This window comes from Zosterops lateralis, assembly GCF_965231275.1.
Source record: "Zosterops lateralis genome assembly, chromosome: 17".
Lineage (NCBI taxonomy): Eukaryota > Metazoa > Chordata > Aves > Passeriformes > Zosteropidae > Zosterops > Zosterops lateralis.
The window spans coordinates 10,339,017-10,364,554 of record NC_139777.1 but is presented as its reverse complement, the minus strand read 5'-3'; the positions used below and the strand labels follow the sequence as shown (position 1 = coordinate 10,364,554).

The 25,538-nt window shown below is 52.6% G+C and overlaps 1 protein-coding gene across 4 annotated transcripts in view; it reads left to right on the top strand.

Annotated features, from left to right (window-relative positions):
* The first annotated feature begins 4,330 nt into the window (after nt 1-4,330).
* The window catches only part of NF2 (NF2, moesin-ezrin-radixin like (MERLIN) tumor suppressor), a 47,373-nt gene continuing 26,165 nt past the window's right edge, over nt 4,331-25,538 (top strand). For all 4 annotated transcript variants that reach the window (XM_083873875.1, XM_083873877.1, XM_083873874.1 and 1 more), the window contains exons 1-8: nt 4,331-4,472; nt 15,879-16,004; nt 17,006-17,128; nt 19,323-19,406; nt 23,912-23,980; nt 24,123-24,205; nt 24,829-24,904; nt 25,130-25,264. In XM_083873875.1, coding sequence (XP_083730001.1) covers nt 4,359-4,472; nt 15,879-16,004; nt 17,006-17,128; nt 19,323-19,406; nt 23,912-23,980; nt 24,123-24,205; nt 24,829-24,904; nt 25,130-25,264 — 810 coding nt within the window. In that variant the 5' untranslated portion in view covers nt 4,331-4,358. The remainder of the gene's footprint in view (nt 4,473-15,878; nt 16,005-17,005; nt 17,129-19,322; nt 19,407-23,911; nt 23,981-24,122; nt 24,206-24,828; nt 24,905-25,129; nt 25,265-25,538) is intronic.

The window sequence follows — 25,538 nt, the reverse complement described above, 5'->3', positions numbered from 1 at the left end:
CGCCCCATAACCCCCTCACCGCACAGATCTGCACCACAATCGCCCCATCACTTGCTCCCCTCATATTTCCCCCATACAGCAGTAGTTCCAGTCCTCCCCGCGCCCCCCAGATCTCACCTGGCTGTGGGGCCGTGGAGGGGCCGGGGGGCAGCAGGGAGGGGGCACGGCCGGGCCCCCGGGCCCTTCACCCGCGGAGTGCGTGGGCAGTGGGGGCGAGGGAGGATCCGCACCCCGGGATCCCTGGAGTGTCTCCGGGGAGAGGGAGCGGGGGGAGCTGGGAAAGGAGGAGAAAACAATTGTTAAAGGGTTAACTGCCCCCAAGACCCCGCCAAAGGCTCTGTGACCCCCACAAAACCTGTGACCCCCTCCGCAGCTTCCTCAAACTCTCTTTGTCCCTCCCCAAACTCTCCAACCTCCTCCTGCCGCCTGGGATCCCCCGAAACCCAGGTCCTCTTTGTGCTCCCCCCACCCATGGCCTCAGGCCCCCCGAGCCCCCCGTGCCGCACTGACCCGGGCAGGGGCGATGCCCCCCGAGCCCCCCGTGCCGCACTGACCCGGGCAGGGGCGATGCCCCCCGGCGCAGGGCGCTGACCCAGGCGTGCAGCTCCTCGGGGGTCTCGGCCCCCAGGCAGTAGGTCCGCATCCCGGGATGTTCAGCCTGGGAATGGGGATCCTTGGTAGACGGGGCTCAGGTGTCCGGGTCCCGTCCCCCCCAGGGCACCCCCGGATCCGGAGGCCCAGGGAGCTGTGACTGACCGTGAAGAGGAACGGGGGGGCGCGGGGGGCGGGGGGCAGGACGCGGATCTCGTAGCCGGGCAGGGGGAGCCCGCCCCGCACTTGCTGCTCGCTGCTGTCTGGGGGGCAGAAGGTCACGATGAGGGGCACCAGAGCCCCCATCTGTCCCCCGAGATCTCCAGTACCATCAGGGGGACGGCGAGGACCTTCTCTGAGTCCCATCAAATGTCCTCAAACCTTCCAGAGCCCCCCAGTCCTTAGAACCCCACCAAGAACCTCATCAAGACCCCAGAGACCCCCGATCCCGCCAGAATCTCATATCCATCCAGAGACCCCAAATCCCCAGGAATTCCCAATGCTCCAGAGACCCCCAATCCCTGAGGGATCCCGGGCTCCCCCAGAAACCCCCAAATGCCCCAGGGATCCTTGATCCCACTGGGATCCCTGACCGCCCTGGGGACCTCCAACACCCCAGGGACCCCCCAGTCCCCCAGGATTCCTGGTTGTCCAGGGACTGCCCAACACCCCAGGACTCCTGAGCCCCCCAGAAACCCCCAATGGCCCAGGGACACCCTGACCCCCCAGATCCCTGTGCCCTCTGGGCTCTCCCGGCCCCCCTGTCCCCCCTCACCCCGGTAGTAGTAGAGGCAGAGATCCACCAGCACAAACCAGCGGCGCTTCCAGAGCCGCAGCCCCGAGCTGTCCTGAGAATCAGAGGGGGGGAAGCGGGCTGAGCCCCCGCAGCCCATCCCCCCCCGGGACCCTCTGCTGCCCCAGACCCCTCAATCCCTTCCGATCCCCCCAGGTGACTGCCATGCCAGACCCCCAAACTCCACAACCCCCCGGCACCCTCTTCCATCCCAGACCCCAAACTGCCCCACACTGCCCCGTCCCACCAAGTGTCTCTGATCTCCCCAAACCCCATAACTCTCCCTCCCCACCCAGTGAACCCCCCAACTCCCTCTGATTTCCCCCCCAAGCCCCATATCCCCATGGCCCCCTGACACTCCAGACCCTCAACACTTCGTGCCCCAGGTCCCCCAAACCCACAAACCCTCCAGAATCCCGCACCTCAAACCCCATACACCCCCTGAACCCCCTCCCCAGCCCTCCCCGCGCCCCCCACCTCACCTGCTTGTGCAGCCAGCCCTGCATGGCGGGGGGGCTCCGGGGGTCCCTCCGCAGCGCCTGCTCCCCCTTCCCAAAGGCGTGGACCCTCGGCACGGGCCGGCAGGGCTGGGCAGGGGGGGTCACCCATGGTGGGGGGCCAAGGAAGGGGCCCAGCACCCCTAGAGCCCCCCAGGCCTCCAGAGTGTCTACCAGCCCTCCTATCCCAATTTATCTTTGCTGCCCAGAGCACCCCCCTTGTGTCCCATAGGTCCCTATGGAGTGTTGGGCTCCCCTGTACACCCCAACGCTCCACATGCCGCCCTCGTGCTCCCTCGGGTGTCCAGGTTTCCCCAATCCCACCCCCTCCCCAACCCCTCCAACCCCCCCCGGTTCCCCAGTTTCCCCCCCTGCCCCCCACCCCCTTTGCCCACCTGGGGGCGGGGTCCGGCGGGGGCGGGGTCCCGGCGGGGGGAGTTGTCGCGTTCTGCCATGGGGGGTCCTGCGGGGGCAGCGGGGGTCCCGTCAATGTCCCCATTGTCCCCGCGGGGACAGAGGCCCCGTTCTTCCCGCTGCGGAGGCGGGGGCCGCTCCCGGACGCCTGAGTCCCCCCGGGGGTGTCGGGGGGGCTTCTGGTCCCTTCCCCCTCCCGATCCTGCCGGATTCAGGTCCGCCCGTCCCCCTGTGCCGGTCCCAGTTCTGTCCCAGTAACCCCAGACTGGTCTCAGTTCCTGTCCCGTTACTCCTGCTGATTCCAGTTCCCGTCTCCTCATCCCCGTGAAGGTCCCAGTTTCCGTCCCGGTATCCCTCAACCTCTCCGTCCTGATTCCCACCCCAGAATTCCCGTGCTGGTCCCAGTTCCCGTCCCGGTAACCCTGACCTGGTCCCGGTCCCTCCCGTTATCCCTGTGCCGGCTCAGTTTCCGTCCCAGCGGGTCCCGGTTTCTGTTTCGTTCCCCCCCGCCCGTCCCGGTTCCCAGCCCGTTATCCCACACCGGCCGGGGTGGCGGTCCCGTCCCCTCGCCCCGGTGGCGGGTCCCAGCCACTGTCCCTCATCCCAGTGGCGGTCCCGGTTCCGTTACCGCGGCCGGTTCTGCTGCCGGTCCCGTCCCGTGTCCCGGTGTCGGTGCCCGTCCCGTCCCGGTGCCCGCGCTGGTCCCAGTCCCGCAGTCCCCGTTCCCGTCCCGGTCCTGCCCCGTGTCCCCGCCCGCCCCGGGCGCTGGTCCCAGGCTCTGCCCCCACCCACGAGCCGGAGCACCGCGTGGGTCCCTCGCCCCGGCAGCGCCGAGGGGACAGCGCCGCGTGTCCGTGTCACCGGGAACCCCGGGCTGCGGGGACACCACGGCACTGGGACACCCGTGACACGGGGACACCCTACGGCACTGGGGACACCCGTGACACGGGGACACCCCACGGCACTGGGGACACCCGTGACACGGGGACACCCACGGCACTGGGGACACCCGTGACACGGGGACACCCCGCGGCACTGGGACACCCGTGACACGGGGACACCCTACGGCACTGGGGACACCCGTGACACGGGGACACCCCACGGCACTGGGGACACCCGTGACACGGGTCACCCCACGGCACTGGGGACACCCGTGACACGGGGACACCCCGCGGCACTGGGGACACCCGTGACACGGGGACACCCACGGCACTGGGACACCCGTGACACGGGGACACCCCGCGGCACTGGGGACACCCGTGACACGGGGACACCCACGGCACTGGGACACCCGTGACACGGGGACACCCCGCGGCACTGGGGACACCCGTGACACGGGGACACCCACGGCACTGGGACACCCGTGACACGGGGACACCCCGCGGCACTGGGGACACCCGTGACACGGGGACACCCCACGGCACTGGGACACCCGTGACACGGGGACACCCCACGGCACTGGGGACACCCGTGACACGGGGACACCCCGCGGCAGCGGGGACACCTCAGGGACCTTACGGAGCCACAAATCCCGCACATCTCAGGGATCCCTGACACCCCACGGACTCCTGACACTTCGTGGTCCCTGAGACATCCTGGGGACCCCGGACTGCACACGGGCCCCGGACACGCCAGGATCTCCTGACACCCTCCCCTGTCCCCCCGTGTCCCCCCGTGTCCCCCCGTGTCCCCGTGTCCCCTGTATCCCCCGTGTCCCCGTGTCCCCCCGTGTCCCCGTGTCCCCGTGCCGGGTCCTGGTGCCCGCCCCTCTCCCGCTGGCCTCTGCAGCGCGCTCCTCCCGCCGCCAGAGGGCGACACCGCCACGCCTAATCTCTTCTACACACAGCCCTGAATGGCCCCGCCTCACCCCGCCCCTTTTCTTGAGCGGCGTCCTCTTTACCCAATCAAAGCCGCTTCTTCTCCCGCCTCCCTAGCACAACCTTTTCTATTGGCTACAATGCGCGGCGGGGGCGGGCGCACCGCGCGGCGCTGCCAATGGCGCGGCGGGGGGGCGGGGCCAGGCCGCCATGGCGCCGCCGCCGCGCTGACCGGTCCGCGCCGCCATGGCCGGGGCCATCGCGTCCCGCATGAGCTTCAGCTCCCTCAAGCGCAAGCAGCCCAAGACCTTCACCGTGCGCATCGCCACCATGGACGCCGAGATGGAGTTCAGCTGCGAGGTGACGGCCCGCGCGGGGGCGGGGCAGGGGTCCCGCTGAGGGGGGATGGACCCCCCGGACACCCCCACACCCCTGAGGGGCCCGGGCCCCTCCCGGTACCCCCGACCCTCCGCAGGGCCCCGGGCCTGCCCCGGCCCGGCCGCGCCACCGCCTTGTTTTGGTTATAAATCAGCGTTATCCCGGTGTGATTTTGCACATTATTCTGGTTATAATTCGGCTTTTCTTTGGCCGTAATTCACCTTTGCTTTGGTTATGAATCGGTGTAATTTGGCTTTACTTCGGTCATAACTTGGCTTTGTTTTGGTTGTAATTCGGTGTTATTGTGTGTGTAATTCAGTTGTATCCAGGTTGTAGTTTGGCTTTGTTTTGGTTATAATTAATCCTTATTATGCGAGTAATTCAGCATTATTTTGGTCATAAATTGGCTTTTTTCTGGGTATAATTTGGCTTTATCCTGGGTATAATTTGGCATTATTCTGGTTATAATTAAGTTTATAGTTTGGTTATAACTCAGCTTTATTCTGGCAATAATTTATCTTCACTCCAGGTGTAATTTAGCTTTATTTGGGTTATAATTTGGCTCCATTCCTGTTATAATTCGGTCTCATTCTGGGTACAATTTGGCATTATTCTGGGTATAATTCATCCTATACTTTGGCTATAATTCAGCTTCATTCTGGATATAATTCAGTTTTATCCTGGTTCTAATTCAGCTTTATTCTCATTACAATCCAGCTTCGTTTGGGCTCCAGTCCATTGCTATCCTGCCATCCCAGCCCGAGCCAGCACTGCACCGTGGCTGTCACAGGGCAGGGGGAATCTCATTGTCAGGATTTGAATCCACAGGAATCCAACTCCCACGTGCTCCACAAACACCCAAGAACAGAATTTTGGCATTTTCCTGAGCTCTTAGCTCACCATGAGGGATGCTCCAGGGGGTTGGGTCTGGTTTTTCTGTGATGATTTCCCTTTTTGGGGCCCTTGTAAAACCTTCTCCCAGGGCGTTGCTGCCAAACCCTGGGGTTTGCTCTGCTTTTTCAGTTGATCCAGAGGGGTTGGCCAGAGAAACTCTGAAACCCCACTCCAATCTCTTCATTTAATAGTTTATATTTCATTAGCCTCACCCAAAACCTGACAGAATCCCAGTGTCCATCAGCCAAGGGGTGTTTGTCATCACTGATTTCCTTGCTGTGGAAATCTGCTCTCAGCCCTGAAGAACTTCCTGCTTTTCCTAGAGTTTAAGGATTTGCTCTTAGGCAGCCCTGTGAGCTTCCCACTTCCAGCAGGGTGTGAATGTCCTGGCTCTGTTTTTCCTGGTTTGTGGAGGCTGCAGCAGTGACTGATGATGGAGAGTAAATAATTGTTAATTTCAGTGGCCGGGTGTCCTTTCCCGCTGGGATCAGGGGGTTGTGCAGCGATGAGACAGCATTCCCCTGGGATTTGACTGTGGAACTGGTGCATCTCCAGCTGACTTTTCTGGGAGGCTCCTGCCAAAAGAACTTGTTGCTGCAGAGAGAGTTCTGCAGCTGGAAGGAGCTCTGGAGCTGTGAGTGTGGCCCTGCTGAGGAATCCTGGGTGGTGCTGGGGGGATGCAGAGGGAATCCAGGCCTCCTCCTTCAGCACTGGAGCAGGACGAGGGGATGGATGGAGGGATGGGTGCAGGTGGGTGGTGGGGCTGTTTCACACTGCAGGTGAGGAGTGAGTTTTCATGGAATCATGGAATGGTTTTGATGGGAAGGGACATTAAATCCCACCCAGTGCCACCCCTGCCATGGGCAAGGACACCTCCCACTGTCTCAGGCTGCTCCAAGCCCTGTCCAGCCTTGGCTGGGACACTGCCAGGGATCCAGGGGCAGCCACAGCTGCTCTGGGCACCCTGTGCTGTCCCAATGGGACACAAAATAAAGATGCCTGACCCCAGTCAGGAGGCAGTAGAGATCAGAAGGTTTATTTACAATTCATTCAGCCCTTTTATAACACGCTGTGCTGAGAAGACACGTTATTGGTCCATAAGGCTGGCACCTCTCCTTTGGCTCAGTAACAGAAATAGCCAACAACACCTTTTGTTGTGGGAAAGGAATATTGTTTACACAAGGTTGTTTTGAGAAAAAGAAAACTGTTGAAAAGTTTCCTTTGAGAAAAGCTCAGCAATTTTCAGGCTCAGAAAATATCAAGCCCACACTGTGCCAGAGCCTCAGCACCCTCACAGCCAGGAACTCCTCACCAATATCCTATCTATCCCTCCTCTGGCAGTGGGAAGCCATTCCCTGTGTCCTGTCCCTCCATCCCTTGTCCCCAGTCCCTCTCCAGCTCTCCTGGAGCCCCTTTAGGCCCTGGCAGGGGCTCTGAGCTCTCCCTGGAGCCTTCTGTTCTCCAGGTGAGCACCCCCAGCTCTCCCAGCCTGGCTCTGGAGCAGAGGGGCTCCAGCCCTTGGAGCATCTCCATGGCCTCCTGGGCTTGCTCCAAGTCCAGGGCAGCCCAGCTTGAGGTGTGAGTTTTATCCAAGCTCTATCTGAGCAGTCTGGCTCCCTGGCTGGATCTCTGTCCCTGTGTTTGTGTCACTCTTGGGAGGCTCCGGGAAAAGCTCCTTGTTTTGCTGACTCTGCAGAAACATCCATGGACAGAGGGATCAGACACACCTCGAGTCCTGGGGTTGGGAAGGTGGCCCAGGGAAGGGCTTGGCTTCCTCTACACCCACAGTGAGACCTGGAGCCAGGGGTGGAGTTTGTGCCCTGCTGAGAGTCAGTGGGGTGGGAGAGTCGATTTTTGGGAATGACAGTGCTCCTCCCTGAAGGAATCCAGCCCCCATCCCAAGGTTTGCCAGGAGAAGAGTGAGCAGCACTGTTTACCCCCCTATCTGTGTGCTTTGAGGTGTCTTTGGCCAGGAAGGAGAGCTGCTGGCCCCAGCAGGAGCCTGGGAGAGGGAAATCTGCCTCACAAACACTTGAGAGGATCACTGGAAGGAGGTGCAGTGGGAATCCTGCAGTTTGGGGGTGCTGTGATGTGCTTTTGTGGCCTATGAGTGGCACCTTGTGCTGACAGGGACAGAGAGCTGCTGATCTGTTGGATGTCTGGAGCTGGTCTTCCATAATCCCTGGGAGTTCCTCCCAGCTCAGGATATTCCATAATTCCATGACCCAGCCGTAGCTGCTGGAGACTCACCTTGTTTCTCAGTGTTAATTTTTCAGTCTGCTCCCTAGAAATCCCCAGCTGTGCATTTTAAGGGATTAAACCTGCTTTGCATCTGTTTATTCTGCAGTTGATGTCTCTAAATTGAGCCTAAATCTAAAATAATTCCTAGAAATGAAATCTTAATCTTTCTAACACAGTGATGGAGATTAATAATCACGGTTGGGGTTTCACTTTAAAGACTTAAAATTTGTTTGGGGAAATCTTGGAGGCACAAAGCGAGTGTCTTCCTTTTGTTACTTCCATCTCAGAGGTTTGAGCTGTACCTAATTAATTGATAACATCTGGAGGAAGGGTAGACATTTGCATAACTCTTGAATCCCTGTGCTAAAGCAACCCCAGCTGCCTTTACCTTCCTGAGAACCTTGGATAGCCATGTAGAAGCCTCTTCCCTGTGAGGGTGGGGAGGCCCTGGCACAGAGTGCCCAGAGAAACTGGCTGTCCCTGGATCCCTGGAAGTGTCCAAGGCCAGGCTGGATGGGGCTTGGAGCCACTTGGGATACCAGAAGATATCCCTGTCCATGGCAGGGAGGTGGGACTGGATGGGTTTTAATGTCCCTTCCCACTCAAACCATTCCAGGAGTTATTCAGTACTGAAAACCCCATGGTATTTTTGAGTTCACATCCAAAGCACTGTTTATCCCACATCTCTGGTGGGGTGGCAGAGGTGTGGTGCAGCTGGTTGGTCTCACCCTCTCCCATGTGCAGTCTTTTCCCTCTCAGTTCCCTGGCTGATGGGAGAACCCCTCCATCTTTCCTTTGGTCTCATGGGTGTCTTTGCCAATTTCTTCCTCTTTCAGTGCTCAGCCCCATCAGTGTCCCTCCATCTCAGAGCCACAGCCTGCTTTCCAAAGGGTGTGTTTTGCTTTTTCTGTTGTGTGTGTGAACTTGGGCTTGAATCCTGCAGGGATGGTCACTCCATTAGGGTGCAGCTCGCTGCCCAGCTGCTTCCCAACCTTAATCCTTTGATGTCTTAGAAATGAATTGGAAAAGCTTTACAGCCAGCCTGGAGAAACAGCTTGAATGTTCAAGCAGCAAGAAGAGGCAGGTTTGTGCTGATGTATTTGCTGGTCTAAACATGCATCCTGTTATTGCTTCAGTGCTTAAGCTGTTCCTCTCTGTCCAGAGGATAATCCTAGTTGGAAGGAATCTTTATTTTAGCCCAGTGCCCCAGTGGGTGCAGAGCCAGTTGGACGAGGTTGGATGTAAAGCCCTTGTAAGTAGAAGAGTTCTGATTTCGGCCACGTGCGGCCGAGTGCTGTCCCTTTGTCACCAGACACAGAGAGTTGTGTAGCTGAGCTGCAAAGCTCATCCTCTGGAACAGGAACAACCGAGGATTTGGTGGTGGAAATCTGGGTGGAAATGAGTTTTTGAGGAAGAGCTGGTTTGGTAAATCGGAGCTGAGTTTTGAGATGTGTCCAGTCACTGCACCAAAATAAAAAGACAGGGAAAGGAAATCAGGGAATGGAATGCCCTTGGCTTCCTTCTGCATTGCAGGATACTTGGAAGAGAGTTTATAAAGATCCATGCATTGGCAACTGCACGCAGCAGAGTGCTGGTAGAGACAGTGACCTCTTGATGCTGCACAGCTTCCATGAATGGACACAAACTTAACAGGAAAACACCAGTCTGTGTGCAGGAACAGCTGTTTAAAAAAGCTGAGAGAAATAATCCCCTCAGGTACAGCATGATTCCCAAAAAATTGTTGGGATACCAGCTGTCAGGTCAGTGTTTGGTTCCCCCATGTGCCCGTGTATCCTGATTTTGTGCCAGCACTCAGGAGCGTGTGTGGCTGTCTTTGAATCTGAGACACAGCAGGTAAGGGCTGTTTCCTCACTCATGTCTTGGAGGGGTTTGTGCCCCAAAACCTCAGAATTTCTCATTCACACCACTGACATTTGGGAGTTAATGTTTTGAGGCGTCTTGCTTGGTGCAGTTCATTCCTCTAAGTTGTGCTTGTGACTTCTGGACATGGATCCTCTTTGGCTTTGGTGCCTCACCCTGCACCTGAAAAGTTCTCTGGATCTCCTGTTCCCATCACAGCCTCTTCCAAGCCAGTTGGAAACTCCTGTTACTTCTCTCCAAAGACTGTTTAAAACTGCTGTCAATCTGCAGACTCTGTTAATTAATCCAGAGATGAGTTGATGCAGAGGGGAAGGAAGGAGGAGGGCATTTGGGACAGTAAATGTTTCCCTTTTGGTGTATAGACTCCAGTTTTGATGCTCTTTAATACCTCTTTTTTTTTTTTTTTTTTTTTCTTTGTAGAGGCAGTGTCTTTCAAGTAGGTGGTTTTTGAAATTAAAGGTACTTGAACAGGGAAGCATCCCAGGGAATAATCTTCTTGAAGCTGGGAGGCAGCACTGATAGGGAATCCCAGAGCCCTGGAAATGGGAAGAGGGGTGTTTATCCTGGCATCACCCCGAGGTGAGCCCCTCTCCTGCCTGGGTGAGCTCTGTGCTCAGAGCTCAGCAGTGTGTGAGGGCCCATCAGAGCAGGGCAGGCTGGGCTGAAACACCCTGTGTCCATCAGCAATCAGCTCCTGCGTGAGGGAGAGCTTGGGGCTGTCCTTTCCCAGGGCAGGGAGCAGTGCTGTGCTGCAGGTGTGTAAGTGCAGCACAGAGAGCTCTGGCCGATGTTACAGCTCTGTGCATCCTCGGCAGAGCTCCCTGCAGGATCCAAATCCTCCTTTCATCCTTTTGGAGCTTCTTGCTCTGCATTGAGCTGCTGCTTGACCCTGTAACTCCTCACCTGTGTGAGCCCAGCTTATGGGGTGGGGTGAGGCTTTGGGACATGGAATCATGGAATGGTTTGGGCTGGAAGGGAGCTTAAATATCATCCAGTTCCATCTTGTGCCATGGGCAGGGACACCTCACACTATCCCAGACTGCTCCAAGCCCTGTCCAACCTGCCCTTGGACACTGCCAGGGATCCAGGGGCAGCCACAGCTTCAATCTGTGCTTACAGGGAACACTCTGGCAGTGGGAAGCCATTCCCTGTGTCCTGTCCCTCCATCCCTTGTCCCCAGTCCCTCTCCAGCTCTCCTGGAGCCCCTTTAGGCCCTGGAAGGGGCTCTGAGCTCTCCCTGGAGCCTTCTGTTCTCCAGGTGAGCACCCCCAGCTCTCCCAGCCTGGCTCTGGAGCAGAGGGGCTCCAGCCCTGGGAGCATCTCCGTGGCCTCCTCTGGACTGGCTCCAGCAGCTCCAAGTCCCTCCTGTGTTGCGCCCCTGGAGCTGGGGGCAGCTCTGCAGGTGGGGTCTCACCTGAGCGGGGCAGAGGGCACACTGTCACCAGTTTTTGTCCCCTGTTCTCCCCTGGCTCCGTCTGGTCACAGCCGCCTGTTCTCAGTGTTCCCGCTCCGTCTCTGTCTCGGGCAGACACCACGGAACGTGCTTGGCTGCACCATCTGCGTCCTCATGCCTGGGCGCCTTTTTGGCCTCCTCGGTGGTTAACAGAAATAGGTTTTAATTAAAAGCTCGTTATCGAGTTGTCGTGTAGCATTAGTAAATAAAAATAACTTTTACAGCCCTGCCTTGTGACTCAGTAAGTGGCAATTGAAAATATTTGACATCGCTTTATTTAAAACAAAATTGACGAATATTCCATTTTTGATTCCCTGTTTACTCCAAATGGGCTTTAAATCTAAATAAATGGTTGTCTGTGGCACTGTGGTTATCATTCAGGTCCAGAAGGAGAAATAAGTGTGGTCTGCAGTCTCAAAATCATCTCCATTTCAGTTGTAAACTGTTGCGGCTGGGTGGTTTGGGCATCTCCGTGGGACAGGGTTTTGGAACAGCTACAGCCAACATCCATTTCCTCATTCCCAGGTGGTTAGTGGAGGGATGCTCTGCTCAGGCCCAGCTCTTTCCATTTGGTCCTCTCCATCCCTGTTTCAGTGAAGAGGTGTCATGTTATCTCATTGAAACTTGATTCTAAACAGGAATAACTTCACTCTGAGCACTCTTTCCCGGGGCTTGGTCCCCTTTTCCCAGCAGTCCTTTGGCTGTTGTATCACAGCAGGGGCTCTTGCCTCTCTTTGCATCCCTATCACAGAGCTATCACCTAATAAAATTATCTGCAAAGCAAAAAGCCATTTTCTGTGTTATTTACGGGTAAATTGGTGCAGTAAAATACTCCGTAAATGTGAGTCATTTCTTCAAGGTTGTGTGTTAACCTTGTCCTGTGGGTGGGGTGTGCAGGGATGGCTGCTGTGGGTTTCCCCGGGAAGCAGCTGAGCCTTGATGCCCTCTGCTCCCTTGCTTGTGCCCTTATTGCCTATCCTGATCCCAGGAGGAGCTGTAGCTCCAGGGGTTTGTGTTTATGATGAGGAGAAGATGAGATCTTTATCTGTACCCACTGAGCAGAGCCAGGTTTTGTCCCCTGGAGTTTGGGCATCTCCCAGTTGTCCCAGGAGAGCCTCTTGCGTGAGGAACCTAAATATTAAATTAAACCCATCCCTCTTACCTTCCCTTTACCACCTTTGACACCGTTGAAGGAAAAGCATCAACCTGACAATGTTCTGGGAATCTCTTTTCTGTGTAGATCCCTTGCTCAACCGTCTCCATGCAGGATGGTTGCACCCCTTGTCCCTTGCTGCCCATTTTTTTGAATTGTGGAATATCCTCAGTGGGAATGGGCCCACAGGGATCATTGATCCATCCCCTGTCCCTGCCCAGACCCCCCAACAATCCCACCCTGGGCACCCCTGGCAGTGCTGTCCAAAGGCTCCTGGAGCTCTGGCAGCCTCGGGGCCGTGCCCATTCCCTGGGGAGCCTGGGCAGTGCCAGCACCCTCTGGGGGAAGAGCCTTTCCTGATCTCCAGCCTCAACCTTCCAACACAGCTCCATTCCCTGGCTTGCCCTCCCTCCTTGTCGCCCCCTGATGAGAGGACCAGACAACCCTTCTGCTCATTTTTGGAGCTGCTTTATCGAGTGGGGAGCTGAGGAGCAGTTGTGAAACTTGACAGAGAGGTTATGCTCCAAAATAAATCGCGCAGTTGCCTGCGAGTTGGAAATGACTCCCGGTGCAGGTTAATAAATAATGCAAACCCTGTTAATAGATGCCAAATGCGCCGTCTCCGCTGGAGAAAAAGATGATGCCAATAATCTGGACTGGAAATACTCTGTTCTAGCCACTGGCTGCAGAGTTTTAAGTGTTTAGTGCTGTTAATTTAAAATGCTTTGCTGATAGATTGTAACTGGTCTGTACTTAGTAAAGAACACAAACAGCTCGGTGGAGTAACAGCCTGTTTATAAAGCACTTCATTCCCGTGTCCCTTCGGTGACTCCTGAATCCCTGCAGCCGCCCATTCTGTGATCCTGCTAATGGGAAAGGAGCTGCAAATGTCAGAGGTGATGCCTGCAGCACAGGGAGGATGCTGGAGTGGTGCATCCCACTCTGTCCTGACGGTCACGTTGAGGTTATCATCATGTAGCTTTTTGCTTGGAGATGGAGCTTTGTTACAGCATCGTGCCAGCTACCCCAGCATACAGCTGAGAAGGTTATTTTTCTGCTCTGAGCTCCTTAGTTTTGTTTTCAGGAGCTCAGAATGGCTTCTAAAATCATCTTTGTACTTCAGGTGTCACTTGAGTGCTGTGCAGGGAACAGCATGACGGACACACAGTAGATGGGAATGGCCAGCCTGTCCTGACTGTCCCCCAGGCTCTCTGGACAGCAGCTCTGTCCATCCCCTCATGCCCTGGAAGGGCTTTCTTTTTAGTCGTTTACAACCACAGAATGTGGCAGTTAATGATACAAAACCTGTAAAAGTATGAGTGAGGAGGGCTGAGGTCCTGGATGTCTGTAAAGCAGTTGGAGTTCAGCTGTCAAAAGATGCCACTTGAATGCAGATCGTTATTTTAAGTACCGAGGTGTGGAGGGAAATCATGTCTGTTGGAATAAAGGTGGCTGCTGATCATTGATATATTTAATGAAGGTAATTCAGCGCAGTTGGGGAGGATCTGTGCTCTGTTATGGCTGGAGTCTTGAGCATTGTGCAGGAACGTTAAATGTCTATTTCTGCCACCACAGAAACGCGTGGTGACAAAGCGCTGGTGTAAAATGCAGCAGCAGAAGCTTCACTTAAAATACAGTCCCTTAAAGAGGGGCTTGTAAACAAAGGAGAGAGAGTTTTTAATGCAGACAGATAATGATCAGGGAAGGGGGAATGGTTTTAAACTAAAAGGAGGGAGATTTAGTTTAGGTGTCAGGAAGAAATCCAACTATGAGACCCTGGCAGGGGTTGTCCAGAGAAGCTGTGGCTGCCCCTGGGTCCCTGGAAGTGTCCAAGGCCAGGCTGGACAGGACTTGGAGCAGTCTGGGATAGTGGAAGATGTCCCTCTCCATGGCAGGGGGTGGACCTGGATGATCTTTAAGCTCCCTTCCCACCAAAACCATTCCAAATTCCCATCACAAAGTTAAAAATGCAGGGGTGAAAACTGCACAAAGCTCCGGCCGTAATCCTCAGTGCTGCTCTTCAAAACAAACTGGTGGTTTGTGTTTTGAGAGGAAACCTTTGGATCCTGTCAGCTCCTGAGCGTGGTTTGGATACCTGAGGTGGCTTGGTGAGGAGACACAGTCGATGGAAATTCTACATTTAACATACTGATCCAATGGGATGTGGAGGAATGTCCTGGCACTGCTGTTAGCAGCAGGCAGGAGCCTGTCCTGAGAAGGTTTGGTGCAGGCACTGCTGTGCTGAGACTGAAATACGGTCTTAGAGAAGGAAAAACAGCCCATAATGCTTTATACAAAGCAGTTTAGTGAAGAAATAGCCTTTTGCTGGCAGCCTGCTTTTATGTGCCTGCAAAAATGGTACCAAATAGCTCTTTTAATGGGCCTCACTCTGTTTTGTCTGAGCCCTCGAATTAACCTCCCACTTAAAATCATAGTCAGGAAAAGATTTTCTGCAGTCTGAGCCATCCTGTGCCGAGCTGGAGCCCATCCCGGGGGCTGGAGGATAGTGAAATGTGTGAAATTAGGGGGGTTATAATTACAGCACTGCCACACTTGCTGCTCCTGGCGTTTTGACCCCGAGGTGTTGACAGCGCCCGATCCGAATTGCGGCGAGCGCTCCGGGGGTGGTGTTTGTCGGGAGGGTGGTGTCGGCTTTGTCCTATTCCGGGACTGTCGGCGTGTGTGTCTGTGCTCTCTGGGAAGGGGGAGAGCAGTGACGGAGTCATCGCTGAAAGGCACAGCTTGGCTGAGCTGGGCCTGCCTGTGCCCACAAGGCGGCAGTGGGTGACAGCGGGAGCAGCCCCGCGTTAATATTGATGTGTCCAGGTGGCACCAGGATTGAGCTGTAGTGACAAGAGAGTGCTCGAGATCTGTTTGCCCAAGGGCTTTGGAGTAATGGCCATATGTCTCGGTCCAGCAATTGTTTTCAGCGTGCAGATGGAAGACGAAAGTGGCTTTGGCATATTAGATTCATGTGGTTTATGTCCCTCTTCACCTCTCTGCCTCCCAACACCTCCCGGTTTTATGAGCAAACTTCAGTAGCATCATGGATGCAGCTGCAGGATTGCTCGAAGGACACGGTCCTTGAGCAGGACCAATTTTCTCTGCTCCTTGGCTGCTTTTGTCACCAACATTTTCAGCAGAAAATGTAGTTTGACTCTATCAAAATGTGTTCCCAGAGAACCGCTGACTTCAGTGGTAATGATGGGGGTTTTGGAGCTCTTTTTCCCGTCTATCTCTGCAGGGTCTGGTGGCACTGCACTCCATGCAGGGATTGTGTCACTGCTGATTTTGTGGTTCCTCTCTCTGAATCCCTTCTGCTGATGGTGGTGCTCATGCAGGGCTTCCTGGGCCTGTAGGGAGACACATTAAAGCCACCAAGGGGCAATTCAAAGGGATTTTTATTCCCTTCTGGCAACAGGCAGGAACCTAAACATGTCAGTAGTCTAAACCTGAGCTCAACAGGAGCCTAAATGAACCCTTAGTTTCCCAGGGCAAGAAACAGGGGCTTTACGGTGTCATTTTTTGGAAAAGCGGGGGAAATCACATCTCAGTTTCCTACTGAGGGAGGAGCTGGTGATCTGCAGATGAGATCAGATGGAAGGAGATAACGTGTGCCTCCTTAGGGTGTTTTCATGTCTGTACCAAATGCATTTGCAGGAGGGTTAAACTTGACCTTGTAAAGTGAAAACAGTGCGTTTGGTTGAACAGAGAGAAGTTCTGAAATCCATCTTTATAACTCTGTTTCCTGTTTTCTCTCTGGCAGGTGAAGTGGAAAGGGAAGGACCTGTTTGATCTGGTGTGCAGGACACTGGGACTGCGGGAAACCTGGTTCTTTGGGCTGCAGTACACGATCAAGGACACGGTAGCTTGGCTCAAAATGGACAAGAAGGTTGGAACCAAAGTTCACAAAATCCCGGAATGGTTTGGGTTGGAAGGGATCCTGAAACTCACCTCGTCCCAAGCCCTTGCCATGCACAGGGATATTTCCCTTGAGAGGTCGTGTAGGATGACGAAGGAGAATGTCCTTTCCTCTTTCGTTGAATGCTCAAGGTTGTGTGGTGGGTGAACTGGGATGGCTGTATTTAAATCCCATCTCCATGGCATCAGGGGGTGGCAGAGATGCCCCATCCCAGCATCTGTGCACACTGAATCCCCTGGAGACATTTTGGGACACAGCCATGCTGGGGTGCTGCGCTTTGGGGTGACTGCAAAGCAAATAAAACCTAAAACTCTCTCTTTTGTGCCCCTGAACACAAAACCATTAGCAGTAAAGTGGAGTTGACTCTTGTTTTGTTGTTGAGAAATACAGAGGGCTTGGGAGGAGGAAAACCAGTGTGAAAAGGAGGTGGGGATAAGGGAGGAAATGCTTCCCAAATCTGTGAGGGGTGGGTTGTGGAGGTGTCAGATGTGGCTCTGTTCACATCCAGAGGATGTGACACTATGGCCAGATGGTCATGGACACTGAGGGAGGTCTGGATGTCCCACCTCTCAGGCTGAGGTTTTAAACCAACATTTAACTGGGCAGTACCAGAGCAAAGTGTAAGAAACCCCACTGAAATAAACTCAGTGCAGGCAAACAAGGAGAAAGTCGGGTGGTGGCGCAGCAGGATCCAACATTACTCCAGAAGGATCAGGAGAGGCAGCAAGCACGTGGCAGATCAGGATCAACCTTCACTGTCTCATTTCTCATGCTGTTTGTTTCTGCCTTTTTTTGTTCCCTTGCATCATTAGGAGTGTCAGAAATGTTTGTTTTCTTTTTTTAACTATGGTGTCTGAACTATTTGGGTCTGTTCTAGATGTCTAAAAGTGTCTGACAGGAGATGTGCTGATCTGAACAGAAGGGAGCTGGGTCTTGTCTTGAAGAAACCAAATGGCTTTTGTATTCCACAGGTCCTGGATCATGATGTCCCCACAGAGGAGCCCAAAACCTTTCACTTCCTGGCCAAATTTTATCCTGAGAATGCAGAGGAGGAATTGGTCCAGGAAATCACCCAGCACTTGTTCTTCCTGCAGGTAGGAGTCAATGCACTGCTATCCAACCTGAGGGAGCCAGGATGAGCAGAAGGTCCCAGGGTCAGAGAGTTGGTCAGCAGAGTGTGCTCCACATCCTTATGTTCACACCTCTCCAAAGGGACTTGTCTTCAGCAACAAAAACTTCTTAAAATAGGTGAAGGATGGTTTTTGTGGAGGAAGCAATCTGCCCAGACTGGCAGACCTCTGAACTGGCAGTCAGGAATGATGAGGTGATCCATAATATCCATGGGTGGTGGCTCAGGGACATGGATCTGTCGGCCAAAGGCTCGTGTCCCTCTGCAGGGTGTGGGATGAGCTCTGCTGAGGAGTGGCTGCTGCCTTTGGATGTGATGGCATTGTTGTTGTGGAGCAGGGGAGTTTCATCCTGAAGAGCAGAGTGCAGCAGCCTGTTCCCAGGCTGTACAGCAAAGTTCCCCTCCTCACTAAACAGCCTCCAGGGAACTGGAGCAGAACAGCCCAGCAGCTCAGCTCCCTGATGGAAAAACAGAGGAGAATGGGAAACCTCACAGCCTCACCTGCCCCAGGAACTCCTGCCCTTCAGTTCAGCGTTTGGAAACTGTGGTGAACACATCTTGGTTGGATTTTTTTTATTTAAATTACTCTAAAAAAGTTTGTGTCCAGAGAAGTCAGTTCAGCTGATGATGTGGCAATGCTGCATGGCTAGTAACAAGGAGCTGCTATCACAGGAGCTCTCTTTCAGAGAAGTGATCAATTTTCTGCCACAAAATCAATTTTCTGACACATTTTTCCTCAGAAGAGTTGTGTCAAGCATGGTTACAGGGAATAGAGCCCTCCTAGTCAGACCCCTGGATACTCACTGGGATGTTTCAGCTGCTCTGTGGCTGTTAATTTGAAGATAAATAACAAAAAAAAAAAAAAAAAAAAAAAAAAAAAAAAAATCACTCATGTTTCTTACACCAAATTCAGAACAACCTGGATTTGGGAATACCTCTGTAGCCTGCAAGGTGTTCTGCCCTTTCCAAGTGAGTTCACTGGTCTCTTGATACTCTTCACTCTTCTGAAGTCCATCTTTTTTGTCCAGAGCCAAAAGTGCTCTAAATGCAAAGTATTCTTGTTAATTTCCAAGCTCTGTCTCGTGCACTGGTGTCTCTGTTGGGTTATTTCTGAATGCCTCATTTGCCAGGAGCTTATCCACAGTGAGGAAAAATGCTTTTGGCATCTTTGAGAAGGAAAATCAGAGAGGAAAAGCCATTCAAGCTGCATTTTCTAAATGCAGACCATGACTTTGCTGCTGGGATTTCTGTGCTGAGAGGAGCCTGGGCTCCTGAATGCATTTGGGAAACAGGAGCACATCTAAGCTTGTAAACTCTCCTGTTTTTTATCTTGATGCAGCAGAATATCTGCTGTGATTATGTTGTACCCAACTTTGAGGACTCAAAGCACGTTATAAATTCAAATTGATGTTCTTGCATCTCTGACAATCCATTTAAGCCTCCCAGGAAATCGTAGGCTTTTTAAATTTTTTTACCCCCCTATCTTTAATCAGGAAAATTAAGTGTGCCAACCCAAAAAATATCTAACATGACAGGTTTAATTTTTTAATGCACAGAAGGCAGGGAGGTAAAGCTGTGCCTTCGGGGAGCTGCACGTTGGCTCTCCCGGGAGCGCACACGGGGCTCTGCCTGCTGCTAAAAGCTCTGCCATGGAGGTGACCCACAGCTCTCCGTGCTGGGATCCAAGGAATTGGCCTCCAGCACAGGTGAGCACTGACTCACAATGAGGCCTGAATGTCCCAGAGCAAAGCTTGCAGTGCTTAGAGACTCGGCTGCAAGCTGCTCTTTTATTTAGCAGCGTGGCTGGATGTCCTATCAATCCATAGCTTGTGCCTTAAGAGGTTTTATCGCTGTGTTTACATGCAAGGTTCCCCCCTCCTACTTGCCTTTGGCAACAGGAGAGAGGTGCTGTTATTTTCCATGTACAAATTTAGCTCTTCTCACCAACCTGTCTGAGAAAGGTGGTCTGTGAAAGCCTGAGCCCTTCGGAGCCGCCAGAGATTTCCTGGTTATGGACTGTGATTAGTGTTAGGAAAATTGTTAACTCTGTGTGGTTGACAGCTCAAGTTAAAACAAACTGCAGCCATCTGCTGTGACAGTCATGCTCTGCTGTGCTCCACTAAACGTGTGCTATCTGTCCTTTGCTGCTCTGTGTGCAGGTGAAGAAGCAGATTTTAGATGAGAAGATCTTCTGTCCTCCCGAAGCCTCAGTCCTGCTGGCCTCTTACGCTGTCCAAGCCAAGGTAGGCACTGAGAGATGCCTCAGGGGCCTGCTGAGGTAGTGTTGATCCAGGTGCTTTGTGGTGGAGCCACTTCGTGGGGAAAGGGAAGGCAGGGAAAGCTGTGAAAACTTGGGAAGTGAGGGGGCTACACCAGCACTGCTGCCTTCTCCACATGGCTGGTTCCTGGATACCTCCAGACATTGGATGGGTTATTGCTTTCTCTTTCCAGGACTCTAGCAAATGCTCAGCTCATGAGCTGCAGAGCCTGCTTGAGTGTGGCTTACTGCTGGAGCAGGTGAATTCCCTGAGCCTGAGGTGTTTTGGATCTCCCTGCTTTTGCTAGTGTAGCCAAAGGCAAGCCAGCCATGGGACTCCCAGCTACACTGTTCCCTCAGAATACTTATCTTGATAATGACTTTATTTCAGAGCTAGAGCTGCCACATCCATTTTATTGCACTGTGAAAAGGCTTTTCCTGGCTTCTCTATTTATCTTGGATGGTTGGCCTCATCAGACAGAGGGAAAAGTCAGTGTTCATTGAGTTACCCTTGTTCCCCTGCTGCATTCTGCTCTGGGCCCAGAGTGGATGTGTTTTGCTGAGGGTTTATTCCAGAGGACACTGTTTTCCATTTTGGGGTGTGCAGCCTTGGATAGCTTGCCCAGGGCAGAAAGACTCCTGGGATGGAGGGGGTAGCCCAGGTTTCAGTGGCAGGGACATTCTTGCAGTCAGGGACATAATTTCTGCCTGTGTATGCACATGTGCTGCTGCTCAATTAACAGCTGGAGCTCAGCTCGTTTGTATGTGCAAAGATTCTGTTTTGGGAGGGGGAGGAGTGACTGCAGTCTGAGCACAGCTCAGCCATGTAGCTCCTGTTGGTTCTGATTCTGGGTGGGATTTTGGGAGGGTTTGGTCACAGGACAGCAGGCAGGTGGCCGTGCCCTGGGTCTGGCACATCCGGCTCCTTGAGGAGCACGGCTGTGGAGAGGTTTAGGAGGAGCAGCTCTGTGGGACCATCTTTGCTGGCAGTGCAGGCGAGGGGGTTTGGCCCTGTTGCCAGAAGAGAGGGCCTGATCCAGGTTGGTTTTTTCCCTATGGCCATGTAATTTTCCTCATAACTCTTCAGTCTACACTCTGAGTAGAGCCCTGGGTGCCATGTTCTTTGATGGTTCTTTGACTTCACTAGGAATTGGTGTTTTCTCCTCATAATCAGAGTATTGATGAAGCCATGTTTTGTTCAAGAGACTCATCAGCTGGGCAAAGTAAAGTGGCTTTAAGAAATGTTTCTGTTTATGGGAAACATTCATCACTCTTATTACAGTGCATGAGTAAACACTTCCTTGGCTTTCCTTCCGTTGACCTGAGCTGAGGATATGTAGGGCATGACTTTTCTGGCTGCCAGAATGAATAAACATTAGGTAAATATTGAGTTCTGTTACCTGGTGGCCAGGACAGCTCCTGCTCACATGCTCAGGGACAGGCTGTGACTTGGTGCAGGTCGGTTGTGCTGTCGTCCCCTTTGTCCCCTTGCCACCTTGAATGTCCTGGGGTGCTGGGAGAGGGTCACATGGAGTCAGAGCAGTTCTGATCATGCTGAGATCAGGAGAAGGTGGAGCAGGAATGACTTTTCTACTCTTCACTAAAGGGCTTTTCTTCAGACGTCCCTTTCCTTGCTGCCCCTCCAGCCTGGGATTCCCCTTCTGCTTTCACTCCCAGCAAGGGCGAAAGCTGAAAGCACATCTTTGATAGGGAACTGGGAAAAAAGATGTTGCAGGTCATCTCCTTCCAGTTAAATAGGATAATGATGTCCTTCCTGGACAAGAAAGTAGGCAGAGAGCGCGGTAATTTCACTAATAACGTGCTGATTTGCATGATTAGGGGCATAATAGCCTGACACAGCAGTGTGTCTGCATCCAGCAGCCACTCATTGACAGCCAGGTGCTGCTGGTCCATCCAAAACAACCTGAGACAGCAAAGGAAACAGGGGGGTCATAAAAATAACGGTTTATTTATTTCTCTCTCGTTGTGTTCATTTGGGGAATTACTATGTGCTTTCCCCTCCAGTGCTGTTCAAACCACCCACATGGCTTTCAGAGGTTGGAGGTGGTTCAGGTTTTAAATAGCTGGGAAAGACGTGGGCTCAACTGGAAAAAAAAAAAAAAAAAAAAAAGGGAACATCCAGGAGGTTCTTCTATTTTTTGCCCCTTAAATGCAAGTTGCTGCCATGCTGCAACTCTCTCAGCACTTCAAATCTTGTAGCACAGCAAACAGCTCTTTAATTATTATTGTTTTTCCCCCAAACAAGCAATACTCGGTGTTAATTTGTAGCCGAGCGTGCCTGTGTTTATCCAACAATCTAAGCCAGGCGTATGAATGTGGTAAAGGCAATTCCATACCCAATCATGAATATTAATCATACAGTTCAATTAACAAGAGCTGAAATTCCATGACAGTTTGAAAGTAATGATTTAATTGGAAAGGCCTTTAGAAAGTACATTCGCAAAATCATTTGAGCCAACAAATTCTGCAATACTTAAGCCATTTGTTGGTTTTTGACTTGTGAATAATTAATGTTCTCATCCAGACTCCCCTCTCAGTACAAATATTCCTCTGGGACACAGCAGTATTTTTTAGCACATGAAAAGTCACGTAATCCATATTTAGTCTTGGACCTCCACGGAAGATCACAACAGAAAATAATTGTGCTAATCCTATTTGCTATTATTTTCATCACCTAAAAATTATTTACTTGCTGCCTGTCCAAAGTTATTGGAGTTGCTTCCTTCACCAGTGCCCCATTTTTAGTGCTGCTTCCTTTTGAGGGGGGCTCAGGAGCTGCATACCTGCAAACTGCTGCATCCCAAGGAGCTCCAAGACCTTGAAGACAGAGAGTTGGCGCCGCTCTTGGATGAAATCCGGGCTGGTTTTGTTCTATTAATTGAAGTCTGAGTCAGTGTTGGTTGTTGTTACATGCTCCCTCCGCATCTGCATTGGCTCCAAATCAATATTTGTGTCTTTAATCCCCACGTGTTGTCTCCCAAGCACAGAGGTGGGATGTGTGTAGACTTTTGATGCTAAGCTCCGGTTTCGGTGCACAGTGTGATGGTCCTGGCACGAAAAGGAGACTGGGAGGAAAAGCCTCCTGACTTGTTGCATGACCACTGGGTGCCTCTTGGTCTTGTGTTTGAAAATTGTCCCCATTTTGCACTTCCTGAGCTAAGGTTGCTCAGAAAAGCAGGGAGGGAAGGGCTGCCTTACTTGCAAAATGAGTGGCTTGAGCAAACGGCTCTGTGTCTCCTGCAGTCAGGGACTGTCACCTCTATCAGTGCAGAAGTCCTGGTTGCCAGGTGAATGGAAGTCACAGCGCTCTGTGTACGTGCCTCACATGCTTTGTTGTTCTCCCTCTGAACTTGCTGGGTTGTTGGAGGAGCCGTTTTCCAGTGTTTTCCTGCCCTCTGAGGCCGTGCAGGAGGTAAATTCATTTTCACATGCACCGCAGGGACACACAGCTCTTCAATCTGTTAATAAGCAGTTTTCTTTCTCAGTCACTTTATATGCTGCTCAAAGAGATGTAAATCTAAACAAATACCAGTAATTAGTGGATGCACTTAACAAATCTGAATTGGATTCCATGACCCAGTTGAGCAACAGACCCTCTGATAGAAGAGCCACCACCTGCCTGAGAGGAATCTGTCAAACTCCTCTCATTTTTTTTATACTTATTCATTAGGGTGATGAGCAGCGACAGAGGAACTGCCATCTGCCTAACCTGGATCGCTGCTATCCATCAATTTTGGGGGACAGGTCTTTCTCTACATCTTATTTCCTTGTTTCCTTGTACCTGTGGAACCTCAAGGAACTCTCAGCTATAGAGTCTTGCCCTGCATTGGGGGAAATGTTAATTAGGGAATGAGAATGAGAATGAGAACGGAATGGAATGGAATGGAATGGAATGGAATGGAATGGAATAGAACAGAACAGAACAGAATAGAATAGAATAGAATAGAATAGAATAGAATAGGACAGAATAGAATAGAATAGAATAGAATAGAATAGAATAGAATAGAATAGAATAGAATAGAATAGACCACCATCATCCAGTCCAGCTGGATTGATGGAGGACATCAGCTTGGTCGTTAACTGAAGGTTGTGGGAAGTGGTGGAGTCACCATCCCTGGAAGTGTTCAGAAACTGAGCAGATGTGGCTCTTGGGGACCTTAGGGGTGTTCAGTCACAGGCTGGACTTGATCTTGGAGACATTTTCCAACCTTTATGATTCTGTGATGGTGGGAAGTTTGTTTCTGCTCCCAGCTCTGCTGCATGAGTAGAAGGAAGTTGTTCCTATTAGCAATGAAATGACAAAGAAGCCCAGGTAATTCACCTTACAGAGCAGCAGGTTCTGTGCTCGTGGTGTGAAGGGGTGAGCAGGCTGTGTTTGCTGTCTCTCAGGGCTGGGTGTGAGGGGGTAAAGAGTTTGACTTGCTCTTGTTGGTAACGTGGGGTGGGCACTGTGTCTGTGCTTCTCCCCAGTACGGCGACTACGATCCCAACGTCCACAAGAGAGGCTTCCTGGCACAGGAGGAATTGCTTCCCAAGCGGGTAAGGAGCTCAGCAGAGTCGGGGAATCTGTGTCCAAGCTCTCCTGAGGCTGGATGTACTTGCTGGTGTCTTGGTGTTTCTGGCTTTCTTGCTGAGCCAGGAGCAGTACTGTGACCTGGGGTCTGTCTCCCACCTATCCCAGGTAATAAACCTGTACCAGATGACTCCAGAGATGTGGGAGGAAAGGATAACAGCCTGGTACGCAGAGCACCGGGGCAGAGCGAGGTGAGCCTGTGCTGCTGGGCTGGGTCAGGGCCAGTCCCCTCCCCTGGAGAGTCACCAGACTTTGGGGAGCTTGGGCAAGTGCTGGATGAGCTCTGCCAGCAGGTTAATCCCAGCACATCTCTGCAGCAGCCTCAGGAAGAGCTCAAAGCTTTTGTTGATGGCTCTGCTTGTGCCCTGCTGTCCCCTAGTCACTGTCGGGGTCCTCAAGGGAATTTAGGAATGATGCAAAATAGGGACTCACCTGCATCAAGAATCTGGGAGAAGAAATAGGGTAGGGATTCAAACTATATGGCTGTCTCAGGTGGGAAAACGCTCCTTTTGGGGGATAAACCTAAAGCCATGGATCTGAAACAGTGGCATCCCAGCCAGGGATTTCCTATTTATGCTGAAGGGATTGGTAGGTAAACAAAGCCAGGCTTGGACTGCTGCATCTCAGCAGCCACTCAGATGCTGGCAACTACAGAGTGGGATTTGCTCTTGGACTTTATTGATCCTGTCAGCAAAGACAGGATTGACCTGTGTGATAGAGACAGTCCAAGCTTTAAAGCCTAGTGAGTGCTTAGGATCGGCAGAAGCAGCCATGTCCCTCTCTGATCCTCCCAAACACTGTTCCTGCCTGACAGAGATGAAGCTGAAATGGAGTATCTGAAGATAGCCCAGGACCTGGAGATGTACGGTGTGAACTACTTCGCCATCAGGGTGAGTTGGGTGGGCTGGGGGTCCTGTTGTCCTGCCAGGGTAATCTCCATGTCCTGGAGAGCCAGGAGAGCTGGGAGGTGGCATTTGGGGACACCACCTGTGCCAAGGGGAGGCAGCAGCTCCTGGTACCCAGTGCTGGGTCACTGCTCGGGGCTGGCTGAGGAGAAAACAGTGGTTCTTGTCTGACTCTCCCAGTGATTTCTGCTTCTTCCTTTCCTCTTGCAGAATAAAAAGGGCACAGAGCTGCTCCTTGGAGTTGATGCCTTGGGTCTTCACATTTATGACCCAGACAACAAGTTGACCCCTAAAATCTCCTTCCCATGGAACGAGATCCGGAATATCTCCTACAGTGATAAAGAGGTATGGATGTGTCTCACCTCCTCCCTGAGAGCAGCAAGAACACAACTGGGATTTAAAATGATTTCTCTTGGCTTCTCTATCTGCTGTGCTTGCTCTCACCAGCTTAGCTAAGGGCAGCTCAACTCCTCCAGTTGAAACCTTAATCCAAGCCTTCCTGAAACTGTGCAGGAAGTGGGCGTGCAGGGGGTCACTGGGGAGCTGGTTCTCCTCTTTGGTTTCAAACCTTCTATGTAATAATCTTTTCAAAAACCCAAAATTACTGTTGATGTGCTTA